At 42.4% G+C, this 21,386-nt stretch overlaps 1 protein-coding gene across 3 annotated transcripts in view; it reads right to left on the reverse strand.

Moving 5' to 3' along the window:
- apbb3 (amyloid beta (A4) precursor protein-binding, family B, member 3) overlaps positions 1 to 19,859 on the reverse strand; it is a 39,218-nt gene extending 19,359 nt beyond the window's left edge. For 2 of the 3 annotated variants that reach the window (XM_042008899.1, XM_042008898.1), the window contains exons 1-5: positions 19,576 to 19,859; positions 10,069 to 10,232; positions 9,921 to 9,979; positions 8,473 to 8,521; positions 869 to 1,018 (exon numbers count right to left, since the gene is read on the reverse strand). In XM_042008899.1, coding sequence (XP_041864833.1) covers positions 869 to 1,018; positions 8,473 to 8,521; positions 9,921 to 9,979; positions 10,069 to 10,232; positions 19,576 to 19,624 — 471 coding nt within the window. In that variant the 5' untranslated portion in view covers positions 19,625 to 19,859. The remainder of the gene's footprint in view (positions 1 to 868; positions 1,019 to 8,472; positions 8,522 to 9,920; positions 9,980 to 10,068; positions 10,233 to 19,575) is intronic. The other variant, XM_042008900.1, reaches the window with a different exon arrangement.
- Positions 19,860 to 21,386: the final 1,527 nt, after the last annotated feature.

Consider the following 21,386-nt stretch of genomic DNA (forward strand, 5'->3'; position numbering starts at 1 on the left):
GTATAGTTTAACAGATCATTTGACTTGTGAAGGTAACTGCTTCAGCAGTTTTTTTTTTTTTCTTTCTTTTGCTGTTTGTTTATTTCTGAAAATTTCTGTAAATCCAGAGAGCTGAACGTTCAGTAGAATTAGATGTTTGGGACCCTTGTCAATGAAAGTTAATGACCTCCATCCTCCTCTGTTTCTGAGTCGTGTTCTGGTTCCACTTTAAGGAAGGTGCTACTACATAGCTGAGGCATCTATTGCTATCCGGCTGGTATGCCACCTCTCATGTGAAGTTACGGTTGGCTGTGGAAATGCAACAAGGTCCCAGTTTACAGACCATATCTACACCCTAACCATCCTATCCCCATTGGTGGAAACAAGGCTTTATTGTCAGCTTTCAGATCTTCGTTCTCACCTGGCACATGGGAAAATGTAGCAAACTCATGTTTAAACAACTTGGGTTCTTGGAAATATTCTGGTCCACACTCCAGACCACTTGGTGGCAGTAACACACCTTTTAGTTTTTGCCAACAGCCAAAAAATATAAAGAAGTAGAAGAAGAAGAGGAGGAGAACAGAAATCACGGTTTCCTGAACGCGTCGAAGGGAGAAAACCAAGAGAGACATGAAGAAACTGGTAACTGGGATGAAAGAGGGCAGATATCTGGCTCTTGGTTCAACAATAAATATGGTTATTACTTTTTTCTCACGTCTGTGATGTTATGAGTATAGTAAGTTACATAGTTATAAGTTATATAGTATATAAGTTTGAGAACCACTACTCTAAACAGCAGCAACCAGATTTATCAGGAGTAGAACTTGTTCAACCTGTGGTCACATGCAGTTTCAGCATTCTGCCTCTGGGGGCAGCGCAGCTGTCTCACCTCCCCCCAGGCTCCCTGCCGGTCTTTCTGCTCGGGGCTGCTGCAATGAGACAGCTGCTGGATGACGTTACTGACAGCAAGACTACTGCGACCAGGAGACAGGTCCTCCTCCTCCACCTGCAGCCAGCCCAGAGAGCGCACCGCAAAACACTGGAGACAGACGGGTGGAGACCGAAAGACACAGGTAGAAACAGGTTGAGATGGGTGGAGATAAGTGGCGATGAGTGGAGACAAATGGAGTAGATTGGTAAGGACAGGTTGAACAGGTAGAGACAGACAGGTGAAGACAGTGAGATGAGGACATGTGATTGGTTCGGTAGTCAGTGGGTTGTTGGGTGAAAACAGAAATCAGGGCACAGAGAGAGACAGATTAAATCAGATTAATGCCACATAAAAATGTGGTGGAGAGAGCTTTGCAGAGACAGAGAGAGAGAAAGAGATTACAGCAGATCAGAGCCGCTAAATCCTTATCCTAAGTTTTCTTTCACACAACCGTTCTGGTATGAAAACAACCAACTATAATAAAAAAAAGTTGTTAGAATGATGCAGGACCATGTTCATCCACCAGGGGCGCCGTTCCACCAGTTAACCCCTGGTGGTGGGTTAATTGGTGGTGAGTTAACTGTTTACCCAGCTGAGTGTCCAGTTTACCAGCTGAGTGGCCAATTTACCAACTGAGTGACCAGCTTACCGAACTGAGTGACCAGTTTACACAGCTAATTGGCCAGTTTACGAGCTGAGTGTCGAGTTTACCAGCTGAGTGGCCAATTTACCAATGGAGTGACCAGTTTACCAAACTGAGTGACCAGTTTACCCAGCTAATTGGCCAGTTTACCAGCTGATTGACCAGTTTACCAGCTGAGTGACCAGTTTACCAGCTGAGTTGCCAATTTACCAGCTAATTGACCAGTTTACCAGCTCAGTGGCAAGTTTACCAATTGAGTGGCCAGTTTACCAGCTGCATGACCAGTTTACCAAGGTGAGTGGCCAGTTGACCCGGCTGATTGGCTGATTTACCAGCTGAGTGGTTATTTGGTGGTGAGTTAACTGCCTCTCCACAAAGCCGGCCTGAGGCATAAACAAACTAAGAGCCTGCTTAGGACCCCGTCACCACCAGGGGGCCAAAAGAGCAGTTAGGTTTTTTTAAACATTTTTTTAATTTGTTTATTATTTTTTCATTAATAATAATTTTTATATGCATGAGTATTGATTTAAACATGTATTTGACAAAATATAAAATTTATATTTTAAAAGACAAAGCGTAAACAGATAGCTGCTGCTACAGTGGTTCTACCGTTGTTCCGCTCTGCAGCTGATCTGTGCAAACTGTGCACAGCTAAAGATGAGGTGGAAGAAAATAACAAAGTTGTAAAAAAGACTTCTTCAGGGTCAGGCACTAAAGTAAAAAAGGCGTAAGAGGAGAAAAAAAAAACAGCAAGATAAGTTTCTTCTAGTCAGAATAGTCCCTAAATATCTAACATTTTGTGGTAGAATAGCCTATACAAGCTAATTAGCTTGCTTTACCAGTTTACTAGCTGAGTAGCCAGTTTACTAGCTGAGTGACCAGTTTACCAACTTAGTGTCCAGTTTACCAAGCTGAGTGGCCAGTTGACCCGGCTGATTGGCTGGTTTACCAGCTGAGTGGCCAGTTTACCAGCTGAGTGACCACTTTACCAACTGAATGATCACTTTACCAGCTGAGTGGCCAGTTTACCCAGCTGATTGACCAGTTTACTAGTTGAGTGACCAGTTTACCAGCTGAGTGACCAGTTTACCCGCTGAGTGTCCAGTTTACCAGCTGATTGACCGCTTTACCAGCTGAGTCACCAGTTTACCAGCTGAGTTGCCAATTCACCAGCTGATTGACCAGTTTACCAGCTCAGTGGCCAGTTTACACAGCTAATTGGCCAGTTTACCAGCTGAGTGGCCAGTTCACAAGGTGAGTCACCAGCTAACCAGCTGAGTGACCAGTTAACCAGCTTAGTTGCCAATTTACCAGCTGATTGACCAGTTTACCAGCTCAGTAGCCAGTTTACCAATTGAGTGGCCAGTTTTCCAGCTGCATGACCAGTTTACCAAGCTGAGTTAAAAGTTTACCCAGCTGAGTTGCCAGTTTACTAGCTGAGTCACCAGTTTACCCAGCTGAGTGGCCAGTTTATGCAGCTGAGTGGCCAGTTTAACAGCTGAGTCACCAGTTTACCCAGCTAATTGCCCAGTTTACCAGCTCAGTGGCCAGTTTACCAATTAAGTGGCCAGTTTACCAGCTGCATGACCAGTTTACTAAGCTGAATGGCCAGTTGACCCAGCTGATTGGCTGGTTTACCAGCTGAGTGGCCAGTTTACCAGCTGAGTTACCAGTTTACCAGCTCAGTGGCCAGTTAATCACGTGAGTGGCCAGTTTACCAGCTGAGTGGCCAGTTTACAAGCTGAGTGACCACTTTACCAGCTGAGTGACCAGTTTCCCAAGCTGAGAGTCATGTTTACCAGCTGATTGTCAGGTTTACCAGCTGAGTGACCAGTTTACCAGCTGAGTGGCCAGTTTACAAGCTGAGTGACCACTTTACCAGCTGAGTGACCAGTTTCCCAAGTTGAGCGGCCAGTTTACCAGCAGAGTCACTAGTTTACCCAGCTGAGTGACCACCTAACGAGCTGAGTGACCATTTAACCAGCTAAATGACCAGTTCACCAGTTAATTGATTAGTTTACCAGGTGAGTGACCAGTTTACAAGCTGGGTGACCAGTTTACCAGCTGAGTCATCAGTTTACCCAGCTGAGTGACCACTTTACACAGCTGAGTGACCAATTTACGCAGCTGAGTGGCCAGTTCACCAGCTGATTGTCCAGTTTACCAGCTAAGTGGCCAGTTTACCAGCTGAATGGCCAGTTTCCAAACTGAGTGACCAATTTACCAGCTGAGTGACCACTTTACCAGCTAAGTTGCCAGTTTACCAATTGAGTGGCCAGTTTACCAGCTGAGTGACCAGTTTACCAGCTGCAGGATCAGTTTACCAAGATGAGTGGCCAGTTGACCCGGTCGATTGGCTGGTTTACCAGCTGAGTGGCCAGGTTACCAGCTGAGTGACCACTTTACCAGCTGAGTGATAAGAAGCCCCAGCTGATTGTGAGGTTTACCAGGTGAGTGACCAGTTTACCAGCTAAGTGGGCAGTTTACCACCTGAGTGGCCAATTTACCAGCTCAGCGGCCAGTTTACCAGCTAAGTGGCCAATTTATCAACTGAGTGACCAGTTTACCAGCTAAGGGGCCAGTTTACCAGCTCAGTGGCCAGTTAACCACCTGAGTGGCCAGTTTACCAGCTGAGTGACCACTTCACCAGCTGAATGACCTCTTTGCCAGCTGAGGGACCAATTTACGCAACTGAGTGGCCAGTTCACCAGCTCATTGTCCAGTTTACCAGCTAAGTGTCCACCTTACCAGCTGTGTGACCAGTTTTCCAGCTGAATGGCCAGTTTCAAAACTGAGTGACCAATTTACCAGCTAAGTTGCCAGTTTACCAATTGAGTGGCCAGTTTACCAGCTGAGTGACCAGTTTAAAAAGATGAGTGGCCAGGTGGCCCGGTTGATTGACTGGTTTACCAGCTGAGTGGCCAGTTTACTAGCTGAGTCACCAGTTTACCCAGCTGAGTGGCCAGTTTACCAAGCTGAGTGGCCAATTTACCAACTGAGTGACCAGTTCAGCAGGTGAGTGGCCAGTTAACCAACTAAGTGACCAGTTTACCTGCTGAGTGACCAGTCTACCACCTGAGTGGCCAGTTTACCCAGCTGAATGGACTATTTATCAGCTGAGTGACCTCTTTGCCAGCTGATTGTCCAATTTACCAGCTAAGCGGCCAGTTTACCAGCTCAGTGGCCAGTTAACCACCTGAGTGGCCAGTTTACCAGCTGAGTGGCCAGTTTACCAGCTGAGTGACCACTTCACCAGCTGAATGACCTCTTTGCCAGCTGATTGTCCAGTGTACCAGCTAAGTGGCCAGTTTACCAGCTAAGTGGACAGTTTAACAGCTGAGTGGCCAGTTTACCAGCTCAGTGGCCAGTTTAACAGCTGATTGGCCATTTTAACAGCTCAGTGGCCAGTTTCCCAGCTTAGTGACCAGTTTACCAGTTGAATGACAAGTTTACCAAGCTGAGTGGCCAATTTACCAACTGAGTGACCAGTTCACCAGATGAGTGGCCAGTTTACTAGCTGAGTGACCATATCACCCAGCTGAGAGGCCAATTTACCAACTGAGTGGTCAGTTTACCAAGCTGAATGGCCAATTAAGCAGCTGATGACCAGATAACCAACCAAATGACAATTTTCCCCATCTGATTGTCAAGTTTACCAGCATAGTGACTAGTTTACAAACTGAGTGACCAGTTTACCCGATGAGTGGCCAGTTTACCCAGCTGAATGGACAATTTATCAGCTGAGTGACCTCTTTGCCAGCTGATTGTCCAGTTTACCAGCTGAGTGGCCAGTTTACCAGCTCAGTGGCCAGTTTACTAGCTGAGTCACCAGTTTACCCATCTCAGTGGCCAGTTGACCAAGCTGAGTGGCCAATTTACCAACTGAGTGACTAGTTCACCAGTTGAGTGGCCAGTTTTCTAGCTGAGTGATCATATCACCCAGCTGAGAGGCCAATTTACCAACTGAGTGGCCAGTTTACGAGCTGAGTGGCCAGTTAACCAACTAAGTGACCAGTTTACCTGCTGAGTGGCCAGTTTACCCAGCTGAATGGACAATTTATCAGCTGAGTTACCAGTTTCCCAAGCTGAGTGGCCAATTTCCCAGCTGAGTGACCTCTTTGCCAGCTGATTGTCCAGTTTACCAGCTGAGTGGTCAGTTTAACAGCTGAGTGGCCAGTTTACGAGCTCAGTGGCCAGTTTACCAGCTGAGTCACCAGTTAACCAAGCCGAGTGACCATTTTATCAGCTGAGTGGCCATTTTACCCACTGAGTCACCAGTTTACTAACTGAGTGACCAATTTACCAACTGAGTGACCAGTTCACCAGATGAGTGGCCAGTTTAGTAGCCGAGTGACCAGTTTACCAGCTGAGTCACCAGTTTACCCAGCTGAGTGACCAGTTTACCCAGCTAAGTTAAAGTTTTATAAATTGAGTTACAAGTTTACCTGCAGAGTGATCCGTTTCCCACCTAAGTGACGAGTTTACCAGCTGAGCATCCAGTTCAGAAAGCTGAGTGACTTGTTTGCCCACCTGAGTGACCATTTTACAACCTGAGTGGCCAGTTCCCAGCAGAGTGACCAGCTAACCAGCTGAGTGACCAGTTAACCAGCTGATCGACTAGATTACCAGCTAATTGACTAGTTTACCAACTGAGTGACCAGTTCACTACCTGAGTGACCAGTTTACCAGGTGAGTGACTAGTTTACTAGCTTAGTGACCATTTTACACAGCTGAGTGACCAACTTACGCAGCTGAGTGGCCAGTTCACCAGCTGAGTGACCCGTTTATGCAGCTGAGGTACAAGTTTACCAGCTGAGTGGCCAGTTTACCAGCTGAGTGGCCAGTTCACCAGCTGAGGCACAAGTTTACCAGCTGAACGACCAGTTTACCAGCCAATTGACTAATTTACCAGCTGAGTAACCAGTTCACCACCTGAGTGACCAGTTTACTATCTGAGTGAACATTTTACCAGGTGAGTGACCAGTTTACTATCTGAGTGACCATTTTACCAGCTGAGTGACCAGTTCACCAGCTGAATGACCAGTTTACCAGCTGTGTAACTAGTTTACCAGCTACGTGACCAGTTCACCAGCTGAGTGACAAGTGCATCTGGTCGGGTATTTAGAGGGCTGCTGCCTATAAAGGAGAATTCAGTGTTCTCAACAACAATATGACTGAAGCTTCCACCACCACTATACCTAAAGACAAATAGTCATCCGGTAAAGTTCATGGAGATGTACATCTCTTTTATTGACAGAATTATTGATAGATTTTAAAATATTTTTCATTATACTTAATATTTTTTAGATTTTTGTTTATTTCATTTAGAGAATATATGAAGGAAGTACCTTTTTTTGTGATCTATTGCAGTTTTAGTTATTGTAGGTCTTTATTGCTGCATATTGCTGTTAAAGTTTATTTAAAACCATAAGTAATAAAGCATCTGACATGTTTACAGTAAATACATTTTATTTTGGTCTGTTTAATTACTTCTAGTGGATCTGTCAAATTCAGAACTCCAGTTCAGTGCAATATCACTTTAAATATTTAATGTAAATCACTCTTAGGCCACATTTGTAGCTGAGTTTATCACCATTTCATGTTTCACAATAGAGGGGTAAAAACTATCTGGCTCATAAAAGGATGCTGTGAATAACATCCTATAACTGTGTAGATGTTGTATGTATTTCTTTCTGTGGGGCCAGCAGGGAGAGCTGCTGAATATTAATCGTAAGATTTTAAGTTTGGAAATCTGTTGTCATCTTCCGTGACCTTTATCTCTGTTCATTACAATCAAACAACAACACAAAGTTCTAACATCTAGTTTTATAAGTTAAAGCATAATGACAGATTAGTAAATTAAATAAGTTTATGGTAGGTGTGTGAATAATCATTCATTATCACAGACGGTAATAGAGGGCCCCAAAACTCAAGTGTTGCCTAGGGCCCCATGGAGGCTTGGACTGGCCCTGTCACTCATCAGGCCCATCCATCCATTATCTGCACCACTTCATCCATTACGGGTCACGGGGCAGCTGCAGCCTTACCAGCATTTAGCAGGTGAGAGGCAGGTACACCTGGACAAGTTACCAGTTCATTGCAGCCAGTCTTGTCGTGTTTCACACGTTTTCGTTAAGACAGAACCAGTTTATCTTCGTCTTGATGTACATTAAATGTTAGAATCTTTATATTTTCAGACAGCTTTAATTTATTATGCAGCTAATTCACTTTTCTATAATAATAATAATAATGATAATAATATAATGAAACCTGTCATTTTCTATTACAAATAACGCTTAACAATTTAAAAATTCAAGTCTGAAATATCAGAAAGATAATTACATTTCATACGGAGGATAATCCTTCATTTGATATTTAAAATTCATTTTAAATTTGTTAATTAATTAATTATGTTTCATATATAGAAAATGCCAGAAAACGCTTCTAAAATATTCATTGCTGTCACTAATCTAAATTTAATTCTTCATATTAATAATGAACATTTTCACAGGTAAGAAGTCACACACACACACACACACACACACACACACACACACATATATATATATATATATATATATACATATATATATATATATATATATATATATATATATATATATATATATATTATATAATTTTTTAATGAAAACCTACCTCATGTACACACACTAGTGGATTTATAGACTGGACAACATTTGCTATCTGAACAATATAATCTGTATTTATAAATAATTTGATAAAGTCTGTGATGATGATGATGCTGGTTTCCAAGATTATATTATGCTGAAAATATTCTCTGTAAACAGTTCATGAACTAAGAAGGTCAAAAGAAAAAAATGTTCCATTTGGAAAGAAACTATAAACATGTTTGTAGAATAAAATGTTAACCTGTTAAAGAATGTTTATGTCACCTTACCTTTGAGTCTGGGTCATGGTGGGTCAGGTAATCTTCATGCCACAAAGTCCTAAGAGACAAGAATTCATATAAAACCAACAGGCGCTGAACAGACAACACACACAGAGGACCATCTAGAGGGCCACAAAAAATGTTCAGTTTTACACCTGTGTGCGGTGAAACCCACGACAGCACTAACTTATCAATTAAAGACACTATCAGGGTGGCAGAATTCATGAATCACAATGCCCCAAAGCTGTTATCTAAAACATATAGACTATTATCCAAACTAGAACACTCAATCTGTCTTCCAACTTCAAAATGGGAGGGTGACTTATCCAGTAACTTTAATAAAGATAAATGGTCACAAATATGTTTAAACACCTTTAAAATGACTAAGAATTCAAATATGCAACTAATACAATTCAAAATTCTGCATAGAACTCATTATACAGGACAAAGGATGTTCAGAATGGGTCTGTCACAATCAAACATCTGCACACACTGCAATGAAAACACACCAGACAACTACCTCCATGCCTTGTGGTCCTGCACACCTGTCATATGTTAAGATGTTTTAAGAAATTAAAAACTTGGGACAAAAATGGTCCTAAACTCCCTAAAAAGGCTAAACTATTCCACAAGAACAATCCAATTCATCAAGTTTGGTTTAGTAAACGGAAATAAGAAGGCAGATCCACAAGGTCTCAATGGAGTGTTAGCTAACACTAGATAACGTTATCCATCATTACAACAGTAAAGGTTTATTTACCATACCAATGGGCAAATGATTATGAATGAACAACAGAGATTTCAACTTCCAAACAGAAAAACAACAACAAAAAAAAGTAAAAAAGAAAAAAAGAAAGCATGATGTGGCATGGGCATGACCAGGTAACGGTCATGTAATGGTGATGGTCAGTGGTGGGTAATAAAGAGAGACCACAGTGGGTTGTATGTCTCAATATATCAGCATCTGACAGTATGAAGCCAAACCAGTTACAGCAGTAGTTGGAGATGTCTCATCCTGAACGCAAAGAAAACCCTGTTGGTTACTTCAGAAATAAACTGCTCACCTCCTGTTTTAACTAAAGCAGCATCCGTCTCATCGAAAGCTCGACTCACCTAAAGAAGATAACAGAGGTTGCTGGTTTAAAACGCTTCACACTGTAGCAGAGGAGCTGATTCTTTCTGCCACTGAACGCGTTTCAACTGGAGTTAATGACACGCAGCCAGTTATATAAAGACTATATTGTGGCACATTTCTTCACAGGCTTCTTTGGAAGCATCGGGCAGTGTGTGACAGTGGGATCAGGGGGAGGGGGGCTTGACATGGTTGTCGATGAAAAGGGGGCCCTGCAGAAAAAGTTTGGGAACCACTGGGTTATTATCGGGTTTATTTTAGAACCGGGTTTAGTTCTGGGGGAGGAGCTGTGGACATATGTCAGAGAGAGACCTGTGCGTGGTACCTGTCCTCTGGAGGTTCATCTGTCTTTTTGTCAGGACTCGGTGCTCCTACTTCCTCCTGCTAAATTACCACAGAAGAAGAGGAGGCTGAACTTACTCAACCATACAAACCAGTTAATCTGGACATTAACTAGTTTGATGTGTTCTCACCTGTGTTTGGAGGGGCTGTGGCTTCCCAGTCAGACGGGGGTGCTGCCACTGGGTGGTGCCGGTTGGAACATGCCAGTAGTACGTCCCTGTGGCGTCTTTGATGATTCTCCAGCCAGAGGGAAGATCTGGATCCAGGAGGAGGTTTTGGTCTGTCCAGATGTTGTCTACAGGGACATAAACACTGTCAACAAGCATCCTCTAGTCTAAAAACAAGACTCGTATCCCTGTCAGCGCCCCCTACAGACTGCAGTGGTTACTACAGCCACAACACAATGAGGTGGTTTTTTATTTTCACTGGCTTACATAGACAAATATTCACATCTTTTGCTGGTGGGAAAGTAGTGCAGAGATTAAATACTTACTCAAACATGCCAAAATAAAGGCAAGTCATGCCAATACGCATCTTTCTGGTGTCGTGTTGCAGTTCCTCCTCCTAATCTGAAGGTGGCAGTAGGGGTGGATTTGGCCAATAAACTCACCAGGACAGAGTTTTTTTTTGGGGGGGGGGGGGGGGGGGGTGTTCACTTCAGGTCCGGTGGGTGTTTTCTGTTTTAAAACAGCAATGACGTCCAAGATGGTGAAGTGTCTTCATGCGCTCATGGAAGCAAACGAAGAAACAATTCGATGAGCTTCTCATGGACTTGATCCACTGGTTACTGTTTTTTTTAAAAAAAGCCGGTCACTACACAAATTTAGCAAGAAGATCCAAAAATCCGGAAATGCGTGATACCAAACTGACCAATCACAAGTGAATACATCCACGTAACTGTCTGCATAGCAGGGGTGCATGTCAGGTCTGGAAGAGGTGCATCACCGTACAAACCTGCGAGGCAATTACAGCGGTGACAGAATAACTGACCTTAAGCAGACGCCGCACGAGTATAAATCCAGCTTTAGGGTCAGCATCCAACCCCTACGTTAGCATGGCAATTAGCCAACACATCCACCAGAGAGCAGTGCAGAGTTCAGAGTTCATCACCCAGTTCTGACATGGTTTCAGATAATAACAAACATGGAGAATCCTCAGACTGAGGCAGCACAGGAGATAATGGTGATCTGAAAAGTCATTAAGCTTTTTCTTCTCTGGTATTTTCACTGGTCTTAGATCATCTATACTACTCAACACCACCCCCTGGTGCTTTCTGGTTTGCTTGGTCTGGGTGCACATCCACAAGCTCTGAAAACAGACTGAACCACACAGGAAATGAAGGCAGAGGACGGACAAGACGTCTGTGTACATTTTTAACACAGAGCAAATATGAGGCTTCGGTGATGAGGTGAGGAGTCATTGGTGGAGAAAGGCATTAACGCATGGCATGAAAGGAAATAGTCATCCTCAGAAATTCTCTCATTTTCTGTTTTCTATGTAAAAACTATTTCTCAGACATGCTCTCATTCAAAGGCCCAACAACTTTATTTACTTCTCTTATCAGACAGAAATGGTGCAGTGATTAGAGCCATAAGCAGTTTCTGTACAGTCAACTGCCCATCTGAGAGAAACTGGCTTTCTGCTGATTGGAAGGGTAAATATTGATCCGTAAAGTAACAAATATCATATCAGTGGTCACTTTATGTAGGAAAATCAATACTACTCCTCTCCATATCCTCTCCTCTCTTATTCTGCAGTTTATCATGCAGGCGAAGGTGACTTTCATCCTCGTCATCGATGCTGACACATGAAAACTGTCCATCCACTCTCCATCATTAATCTGTAAAGGCTCAGTCTTCAGTTTATTTATTTATTAAAATAAACAAATGAACTTTTTATATTGAGTTGATCTGACTGAGTAACCAGGGCAGGAATCTGTTTCCAAAAAAGAATTTAAAAAATCTGATTAAAAGTCACTGGAATGTATGCTAACACAGAGCTGAATGTATGATAACACCTGAAATCTGAATGAATGTTAACACCTGAGAGCTGAATGTATGCTAACACAGAGCTGAATGTATGCTAACACAGAGCTGAATGTATGCTAACACCTGAAATCTGAATGTATGTTAACACCTGAGAGCTGAATGTATGCTAACACAGAGCTGAATGTATGCTAACACCTGAAATCTGAATGTATGTTAACACCTGAGAGCTGAAGGTATGCTAACACAGAGCTGAATGTATGCTAACACAGAGCTGAATGTATGCTAACACAGAGCTGAATGTATGATAACACCTGAAATCTGAATGTATGTTAACACCTGAGAGCTGAATGTATGCTAACACAGAGCTGAATGTATGCTAACACAGAGCTGAATGTATGCTAACACCTGAAATCTGAATGTATGTTAACACCTGAGAGCTGAATGTATGCTAACACAGAGCTGAATGTATGCTAACACAGAGCTGAATGTATGCTAACACAGAGCTGAATGTATGCTAACACAGAGTTGAATGTATGCTAACACAGTGCTGAATTTATGCTAACACAGAGCTGAATGTATGCTAACACAGAGCTGAATGTATGCTAACACAGAGCTGAATGTATGCTAACACAGAGCTGAATGTATGCTAACACAGAGCTGAATGTATGCTAACACAGAGTTGAATGTATGCTAACACAGAGCTGAATGTATGCTAACACAGAGCTGAATGTATGCTAACACAGAGCTGAATGTATTCTAACACAGAGTTGAATGTATGCTAACACAGAGCTGAATGTATGCTAACACAGAGTTGAATGTATGCTAACACAGAGCTGAATGTATGCTAACACCTGAGAGATTAATGAATGATAACACTGAGAGCTGAGCTGATGTTTCAGGTCATCTAAATCTAATCCAACATCAGGTTTCTGTTTCTGGGATATAGGAGGAGGAACGCAATTGCAGGTCAAGGCGCATGGACGAGAAGAGATGAAACTGAGAAGGGTTTCAATAATTAATGAACCCTCAGACCCACAAATGGCTGAATCAGCTGATTAAAAGAGAAGGATTTGAGCAAAATGAGCAGGGAAAACCGACCAGAAATAGTTCCCTTACAGGAAAGCTCCTCTAAGATTGTATAAATCCAAACCTTCATTCTCATTATCCACTCACTGTTTTAAAAGAAAGATTTTACATGTTGTTACCAATTATAACAACGAGAAATATTTAAATAAATCAATAAATGTCTTTTCTGTAGTGAGGATGTCGGATTTCAGAGGACACAATTACTGCAATCGGTGGTGTGAACTGGAGGACATGAAATGATGCTCTGGAGGTTTTCAGACATGGCAAACTGCACATCACATGAAGAGGCTGGGTGTCCGCTGTACAGGCTGCACCAGAGACAGCTTGGAAGGACACTTTAGAGGACACGTCCATCTGAAGGACATGAACACTTTGCTTGTTTGGATGTCTCATGCTCTGTTTTAGTGACTGTTTTGAACTCCACTGAAGCCATGGGATTAAATTGTATTATCAAATCTTGAATGGACACATCTCAGCAGCACTTACTGCGTTGGTACCAAAACTCAGCTCAAGGTCCGAACGCTCGACTAGATCAGTTACAAATGGACTTTTGCCTTTACCGGCCTTTAGGAACTGCTATGGTCAGAGAGCTTTCTTTTATGTGCTCACTAAAGCCTGGCATGAGATCCCACAGCACATCAGGACTATAACATCACAAAGACTATTTAAAAGAATATTTGCTCGCCATCTAATGGACAGGTACAGCTGTGACCACTGAGGTGGCTCCATAGCCTCCCCTAAAGCTGCTCCTCTTGGTTTGTGTTTGTATGATTGTACTGTCTTGTCTTGGAATTTGTGATGTGTGTTTGGTTTGTATGTTCTGCAGAGCAGGAACCTCCTGAAAAACAGTTCTTAAACTGAGTCAGGCCCGATTGTTTTAATCTTTTCCTGTTTAAATAAATAAATAATAAGCCTCAGACAAACCCTGGAGTTTGCCCTCTACAGTAAGTGGCATTGCAGCCATTTCAATCCCGTCCAGGAGGTTTACAATCCAGCCACTAAATGTAGTTTTATTCAGAGGCTCTATCTGGTAAATCCACAATGATCCATGATAACAGCATCATTTATCACATTTCATCATAAAAACATCACCATCACTACTATGTTGCTAAGAGACCTCTATTTAGACCTGGACATGATGATGAAGCCACTTCCTGTCAGACTTTCCACCAATCAGAGAGCTTAGATTGACGGTAACGTCCAATCAGGAGCAGCCAAAGATCAACCAGTGAGCAGAAAGTTCTATGTGTGTGTGAAAAGAAGAAAAATAATGCTCCTCTATGGCTGGAATAAAGCCAAGAAGACGTTTCTGATGCACGGTGGCGCCACAAAGCAGCTGAGCTGGAGTTGGTTTAGTGAGGATAGCAGGTAAATAGTAGCAGGAATAACTGGAAATGAGGAAAACATGGAAATAGTTTGTGTTGTGTGTTTGTTTCAATAACAATATTTTTTCTCCTGAAAGCCAAGACTTGAGAGAACGATGAGATGAGAAAAGGTTTGGTCACTGTTGATCTGTGTGTTATTTCTACAAAGTTCTGTTAGTAATAAATTCTGCTTTCTTCTTCTGGTCGGCTTTTATGAAGATTGAAGATTACAGCTGAGATTGTATGAAATATGTTAGCTTAGCTGTTAGAGGCCTTGACCAGAGTGAGCACACTCATAACAATGCTGAATCCACAAGCTAAACAGATGATGATGGCAGCTGGCATCATTCACTGATGCACCAGGTTGTCTACCCGTTAAAGAACATTTACTGTAGGTTTATGAACCTTTCATTGGTGACAATAAAACAAGAACATATAAACACAGGATTTATATATATATATATATATCAGAGGCGGCTGGCCCATAGGGGGCGCTGGGGCACCGCCCTCCCAGATGTGGAACGGGAAAAATATATAGGCTATGTATATATTTTATATATTTATATTTTTTAACAAAATGTCTGTTATCAATGTCATTTTTACTTAATAGTGTGTCCCTACATGCAATCTAAACTATATAAACATCATTTCCACCAGCTGACTCTCATTCAACAGTCAATGTCCCCTGACGTCCCAGATTAGTAACATTTTGGTCTAATAATAGAATGTTTCCTGGGCGCTAGTGAAAAGCGCCCCCGATTGTAGCGAAATAGCCAATTGTGTACTGTTACTGGGGCGAAAACAAAAAAATTCAGCCAATCAGCGTCGCGTAATTTTAGTATTTGGGGGCGCTGAAAATTCAGCCCCTCAGGAAAGGCTGCGAAAGGGACAAGGTCACAGGTTACTCAGTCGAAGTGATAATGGCACTGTTAACCACAGTTGAGGGGCAGCTTCGACCAAATTCGGTGAGATCCCTTTTAAACTACCCTTTTGCGAGAAGGACGATGGCAGAAAAAATATATCTTAAGGAGCTGGGACCCAACAAGCCCGAAATAGCCATCACCCAGCCAACTAAGGAGAAAGGAAAGGCCTATAACAGGACCTTTAACAGAAATTGGTTCCAGCGTAAATCCTGGCTAACAGGTTGTGGAATATCTAATGCGCTTTTTTGTTTCCCCTGCATAATTTTTAAAAGTGACAAGTGTGATTTGACGTGGACAGATTCTGGACAGACTGACTTAAAGCATCTCTCAGAACGCATTAAGAAGCACGAAAGATCAAAAGTTCACATGGAAAACTGCATAAAGCTAGCTGTGGTTGGAAAGATAAGCATAGCGGCGCAGCTGGACGAAGGGCACCGCATCGCTGTCAGAAGGCACAATGAAGAGGTGGATAAAAACAGTCATATTTTATCTAAGATCATCGACTGTGTGAAATTTTGTGGTGCTTTTGAACTATCAATGCGGGGACATGATGAAAGTGTTTCTTCAGACAATCCCGGAATTTTCCGAGGTCTGGTGGACTTAATGGCATCCATAGGTCGGGACTTGAGGGAACACCTTGAAAGTGCGACTGTATTTACAGGCACTTCAAAGACGGTTCAGAATGAACTGCTGGACTGTATGCTGGCAGTTCTGCAAGAACGGATCGTGGATGAGGTAAAGGCAGCAAACTTTTTAGCTATCCAAGCTGATGAAACTACTGACATTTCCACACACTGTCAGCTAGTCCTGGTGCTGAGATACATCGACCAACGCAACAACATACAGGAGCGTTTTTTTGAATTCATCAAGCTACCCAAAGCCTGTGCGGATGCAATAGCTAGCGCCTTAGTGGAGAGGCTGCGCACCATCCTTCCCGAGGGACAAGAAAAAAAGTTGATCGCCCAGGCCTATGATGGGGCTTCAGTAATGAGGGGTGCCACTGGAGGAGTGCAGCGTAAGATCCAGGACATCTATTCAAATGCTCACTACGTTCACTGTTATGCCCATCAGTTAAACCTGGTAATGCAACAAGCAACCTCTCACATCCCTCAGATCAGTCACTTTTTTTCCGACATGGGGGGATTTGCTTCTTTTTTCACAAAATCGAGCAAGAGAACCGCAGTGCTGGATGAGGTGGTGGCGCATCGACTTCCAAGTGCATCGTCAACACGTTGGAACTTCAACAGTCGTGCTGTTAACACCGTGTACGAGCACAAGGGTGACCTGGTGAAGTGTTTTCAGACCATCCTGAACAGAGAAGCATTTGATGGCCCTACAAAGAAAGAAGCCGGCGGCTATGTGAGGATGCTGGAAGATGAAGCTTTTTGTTTTTTCCTAGCATTGTTTCATAAGATCATGCCACACGTAGACATGCTATATAACCAGCTTCAGAAGAGAAACATCGACGCTGTCTACATCACAGGAGCCACCCAGAGGTTCATTCACAGCATGCAAGCTATCAGGTAGGCTAAATGCATTAATAATAATCATCATCTTTAGAGCATTTTATACAGAGAATGTAGCTCAAAGCTTCAGCAGTTTGGCAAAGGAACACAAGACCAGCCCAGTAGCTATGTTAATACGTAGTGTATCTATGATGTTTCGATGAAAATATAATGTGATGTTTAGATGAAATATAATTGCCAGTAATTGTAATACTACGGAAGCGTGTAGCTGTCACCCAAATAAAAAAAAAATCCGACCTTATCACGTTATAACGTGATAAGTTTATTATAAGAACACAGGCTGTACTGTATACAGATGTTGTTACGACCTATATTGGAGCAAAATACATTTTATGGAAAATATTCTCATCAAGCAGAAACTTTTCAGTTCTTTTTGACAATGATTAATTGTTCTACTCTGGTTTATTGTTGTACAGAAATGTGGGACAGTTATGAGAAACACGTAGGTCACCTGCCTGCACGCAGTGAGACGGTGCGTGTGTGTCTGAGTGGCACATGCACGCACAGTCTCACTGTGAGCAGGCAGGTGATCTACGTGTTTCTCATAACTGTCCCACATTTCTGTACAACAATAAACCAGAGTAGAACAATTAATCATTGTCAAAAAGAACTGAAAAGTTTCTGCTTGATGAGAATATTTTCCATAAAATGTATTTTGCTCCAATATAGGTCGTAACAACATCTGTATACAGTACAGGCTATGTTCTTATAATAAACTTATCACGTTATAACGTGATAAAGTCGGATTTTTTTTTATTTGGGTGACAGCTACACGCTTCCGTAGTAACACAGCCTTGGGTTTGATTAATATATCCCTCGCCAGTTTTCAGAACTTACTCACAAAATTCCTGTATTGGATCAGGGAGGCTGTTCCTAATCTGGAGGAGGATGAGGAGTACAGAAGACAGGTTCAGGAGCCACCCACAAAGAAACGGAGGACACTGGGAGAAGGCACGCAACACCATTTGGCACTGGAGGTGAGCACTTGCTGCTTGTTCTGATTTGAACCAGATCATCAGATCAAATCTAATGAAGATGCTGGCCATTTGATGCAGTAATCCTGACTGAAATGTATATTGTCATAATATACAATATTTTTAAAAATGACATGTCATTGCATAGGTATGTGACACCATTATGAGCCATGCCAAGGAGGGGTTTTCATTCACCAAGCACCTCGTCAGCGCCACTCTGTTGCAAGGAGACTTGTTCCAGCAACACAGCAGAAAGTTCCCAGATTCAGCACTGGAAGCCACGGTGGAAGCCTATCCCTCATTGGATAAGGCCAGACTTAAGACAGAACTGTCCTTGATCTATGAAAACGAGGAGTTCCAGAGTTGCAGTGGTGCATTGGCTCTTTATCAGGTTTTGATGGAAAACAATCTTCAAGACACATTCACTGAAAGCGTAAGCCTTCTAAACACCCTCATCACCACGCCGATGACAACATCAGAGTCAGAGAGGTGCTTCTCTACTTTAAACAGGATAAAGACTTTCCTTAGAAACACCATGGCACAAGATCAGCTCAATGCTCTGGCCATGCTCTCCATAGAGAAAAAACTGACGAGAGACATTCCTGACTTCAACAACAGGGTCATTGAGAAATTTGCCACACAGAAAGACAGACGAGCAAAGTTCTTGTACAAATAATAACTCTCCACCCCATTCAGTTCATCTTCTCTCTGTCTGTCTCTCTCTCTCTCTCTCACACACACACCCGTGCACACACATTGTTGATTTGTGTAGGTTCAGCTGATATCATAGCTGTACCTGAATTTTGTTTTTGATACCATTTTTGTTTTTTGTTTTGTTTTTGATACTGTTCCTTTCTAAAGCCTAAATTCCTATGTGAATTGTTAATATACTTTATCTGTGTTTTTGAGAAGAAAATTAAATTATTATTGTGGAATTTAAGCCATTTTCTGACTGTTAATTTGCATGGTTATACTGGATTAGGCCGGGAAATTTAGCGGCACATCAGCCCCACCAAGAATTTTTTTCACCAGCCGCCACTGATATATATATATATATATTACATTTCTCATTGTCTTCTGGGAGCAGTTTCTCATCCAAAAATCACAATATTGAGCATGAGTTTAGAAAGACAAGGAGAAATGTTGGTTCTTTTTCTTCTGAAGTTCCAGACAGAAAACACATCTACATGTTAAGAAAGCCGCTCTCTCCTGATTCCATCATCACTGCTGCAGCAGGACCAGACATGAAGGAAGAGGCCTGGACGCAGCCTCTGTATGAAGTTCCTCTGGTTCAGAGCCAGTAGCAAGAAGTTTGGGGAAAAACAACATTAACGTGGATTTTAAAAATTAACAGCTTAAATCAATTAATACATTAATGCAATAATAATGCATTAACGCAACCCTGTTACCTTCCATCTGGTCTAACTAGTACTTGCACTGCACCCTACTGATTACTGGAATAGTGCAGCTGGTAAATGTAGAGCTTTAATTTCTGACTATGTGCACAAACAACGCTTCAAACAAATTCCAGCTACACGAGGCAGCCATGATGAAGACACACGCGTGATTTTAAAATATATTCTTTGTTTAATGTAAACAAAAAGTGGCACTGATGTTACATGAAGGCAGATGACAGCAGAGGATTAATCTCGCCTTCCTGCATGTTTGTGTCAACAACAGTTCAAACATAAATAGCAGACACTGGACAGTCCTCAGAAGCCTGTCGTAGGACACGGTCCCAGACTGGCACGTAAACGTGAGCATGTGTGTGTCTCACCGTCATAGTTGACTATGATGATGGCTAACATGTAATCTTTGCCCATCATGGCTCCACCCTCCAAACCAAGCTCCAGTCAGCTGATGGAGGCCCAGAGGACGGATGCTACGGCCTCCCTCTGCCTCTCTCTCTCTGCCTGCCGCTGTTAGTGTCTCTCGTCCCTTCGTCTGTCCCTCTCTCAGACAGCACGATCAGTCTTTTTGTCCTCCTTTGTTTAGTTTCTGTCTCTTCCTTCTCTCTGCTTCTCTCCTCTGGTGAAGGATGCCGTTTCCCTCCTCCTCTCCTCCTCCTGCTGATGTCATCTGTCTCCTCCCTCACTGGCTCCCTGCCTCACTTGCCCTCCACACACACACACACACACACTCACTCACCCACACACGCATTCCGCCCCCTAGACACACACGTACGCATGCTAAAAGGAATGTGTGTGTGTGTGTGTGTGTGTGTGTGTGTGTGTGTGTGTGTGTGTGTGTGTGTGTGTGTGTGTGTGTGTGTGTTTTCCAGTGTGGAATCAGAAAAAAAAAACAGTTTTTAACTGTGATCATAAAAATATTGACGCTTCAGCAAACATTTGTCCTGATGACGTCACACCGAGTCAGATGTGTCCGGGAGTTTTTAAAGAGACAGGAAGTAGAAAAAAGGTAAAATAATAACTGAAAGAATCACAAGTCAGGTTTGTTGAAGCTCATTATTCAAGTAAAGATTATAACTATTAATCAATGTCTGATAACAAATAAATCATATACAGACAATTATAGACACTATGAACTTTATTGAATTATAGTCTACATATTTTTTATATAATATAAAAATTTATTTTCATCTTATTTTGCTGTATATATTTTAGTCATTCATGTGTTTTTGTTTGTGAGTTTTATTCATATTTCATATTGTCTGTGCAATAAAGATATTAACACACACTGTAGAATTTTCTTTTAAGGAAGAAAAGGTATTGATATTGATGTAAAAGGACCATAAATTAATGGAATTGAATGTGGAGAAAGAAATGTTGTTATGGTCCATGCCGACTCCGTTGCTCTAAAACCTCCATGTACTTTTCAGCATTGATGGAGCTTCACAGATGTGGAAGCTGCCCACGCCATAGGCACTAATGCAGCCCCATCCCATCAGAGATGCAGCTTTTCACCTGTCCACTGATAACAAGCTGGATGCTCCCTCTCCTCTTTAGTCTGCAGGACACGCCGTCCATGCTTTCCACAAACTAGTTCACATCTTCATCCAGGTTTCCACTTTGCCTCAGACCATTTTAAATGAGCTTTGGTCCAGAGAAGATGGAAGAAGCTGGTTCTGGATCCTGTTCACATCTGGCTTCTTCTCTGCATGATGGAGCTTTAACCTGCATGCACACAGAGATTCTGCCAATAAATAAAATAATAAACTGAATCAGGGTTTTAATATCTTACCCAAGACCTCTGGAAGAACCTTGAGGTCCTAGCAGGAACATGGAATTGGGTACGGGCGATAGGGACATGTCCCTACCTGGCTGAATCAAAGCTGCAGATAGTTCAGGGAGGAGAAGGTAATGAGGAAGGACAGTTTTAGTAATCAAAGAGGTGACTTGACCTACATAATTGATTGAAGTGGCTCTATTATGCTCATTTCAGGATAATTTACTTTAATATGTGAGTCCACAAGGGCAGAAATTATTCCAGCATTTTTCACAAACCCCTTTATTTCTTTTATATGGATCCTCTCCGTAGGCCCTCAGATCAGCCTCTGCTAGAAACAAGCAAAATTAAAGCTGCAAGCAGCGTTGGAGGCCCTCGCACCTCTGGCGCCGCTTCGGCCTA

Source organism: Melanotaenia boesemani, chromosome 15 (genome assembly GCF_017639745.1).
Source record: "Melanotaenia boesemani isolate fMelBoe1 chromosome 15, fMelBoe1.pri, whole genome shotgun sequence".
NCBI classification, from domain to species: domain Eukaryota; kingdom Metazoa; phylum Chordata; class Actinopteri; order Atheriniformes; family Melanotaeniidae; genus Melanotaenia; species Melanotaenia boesemani.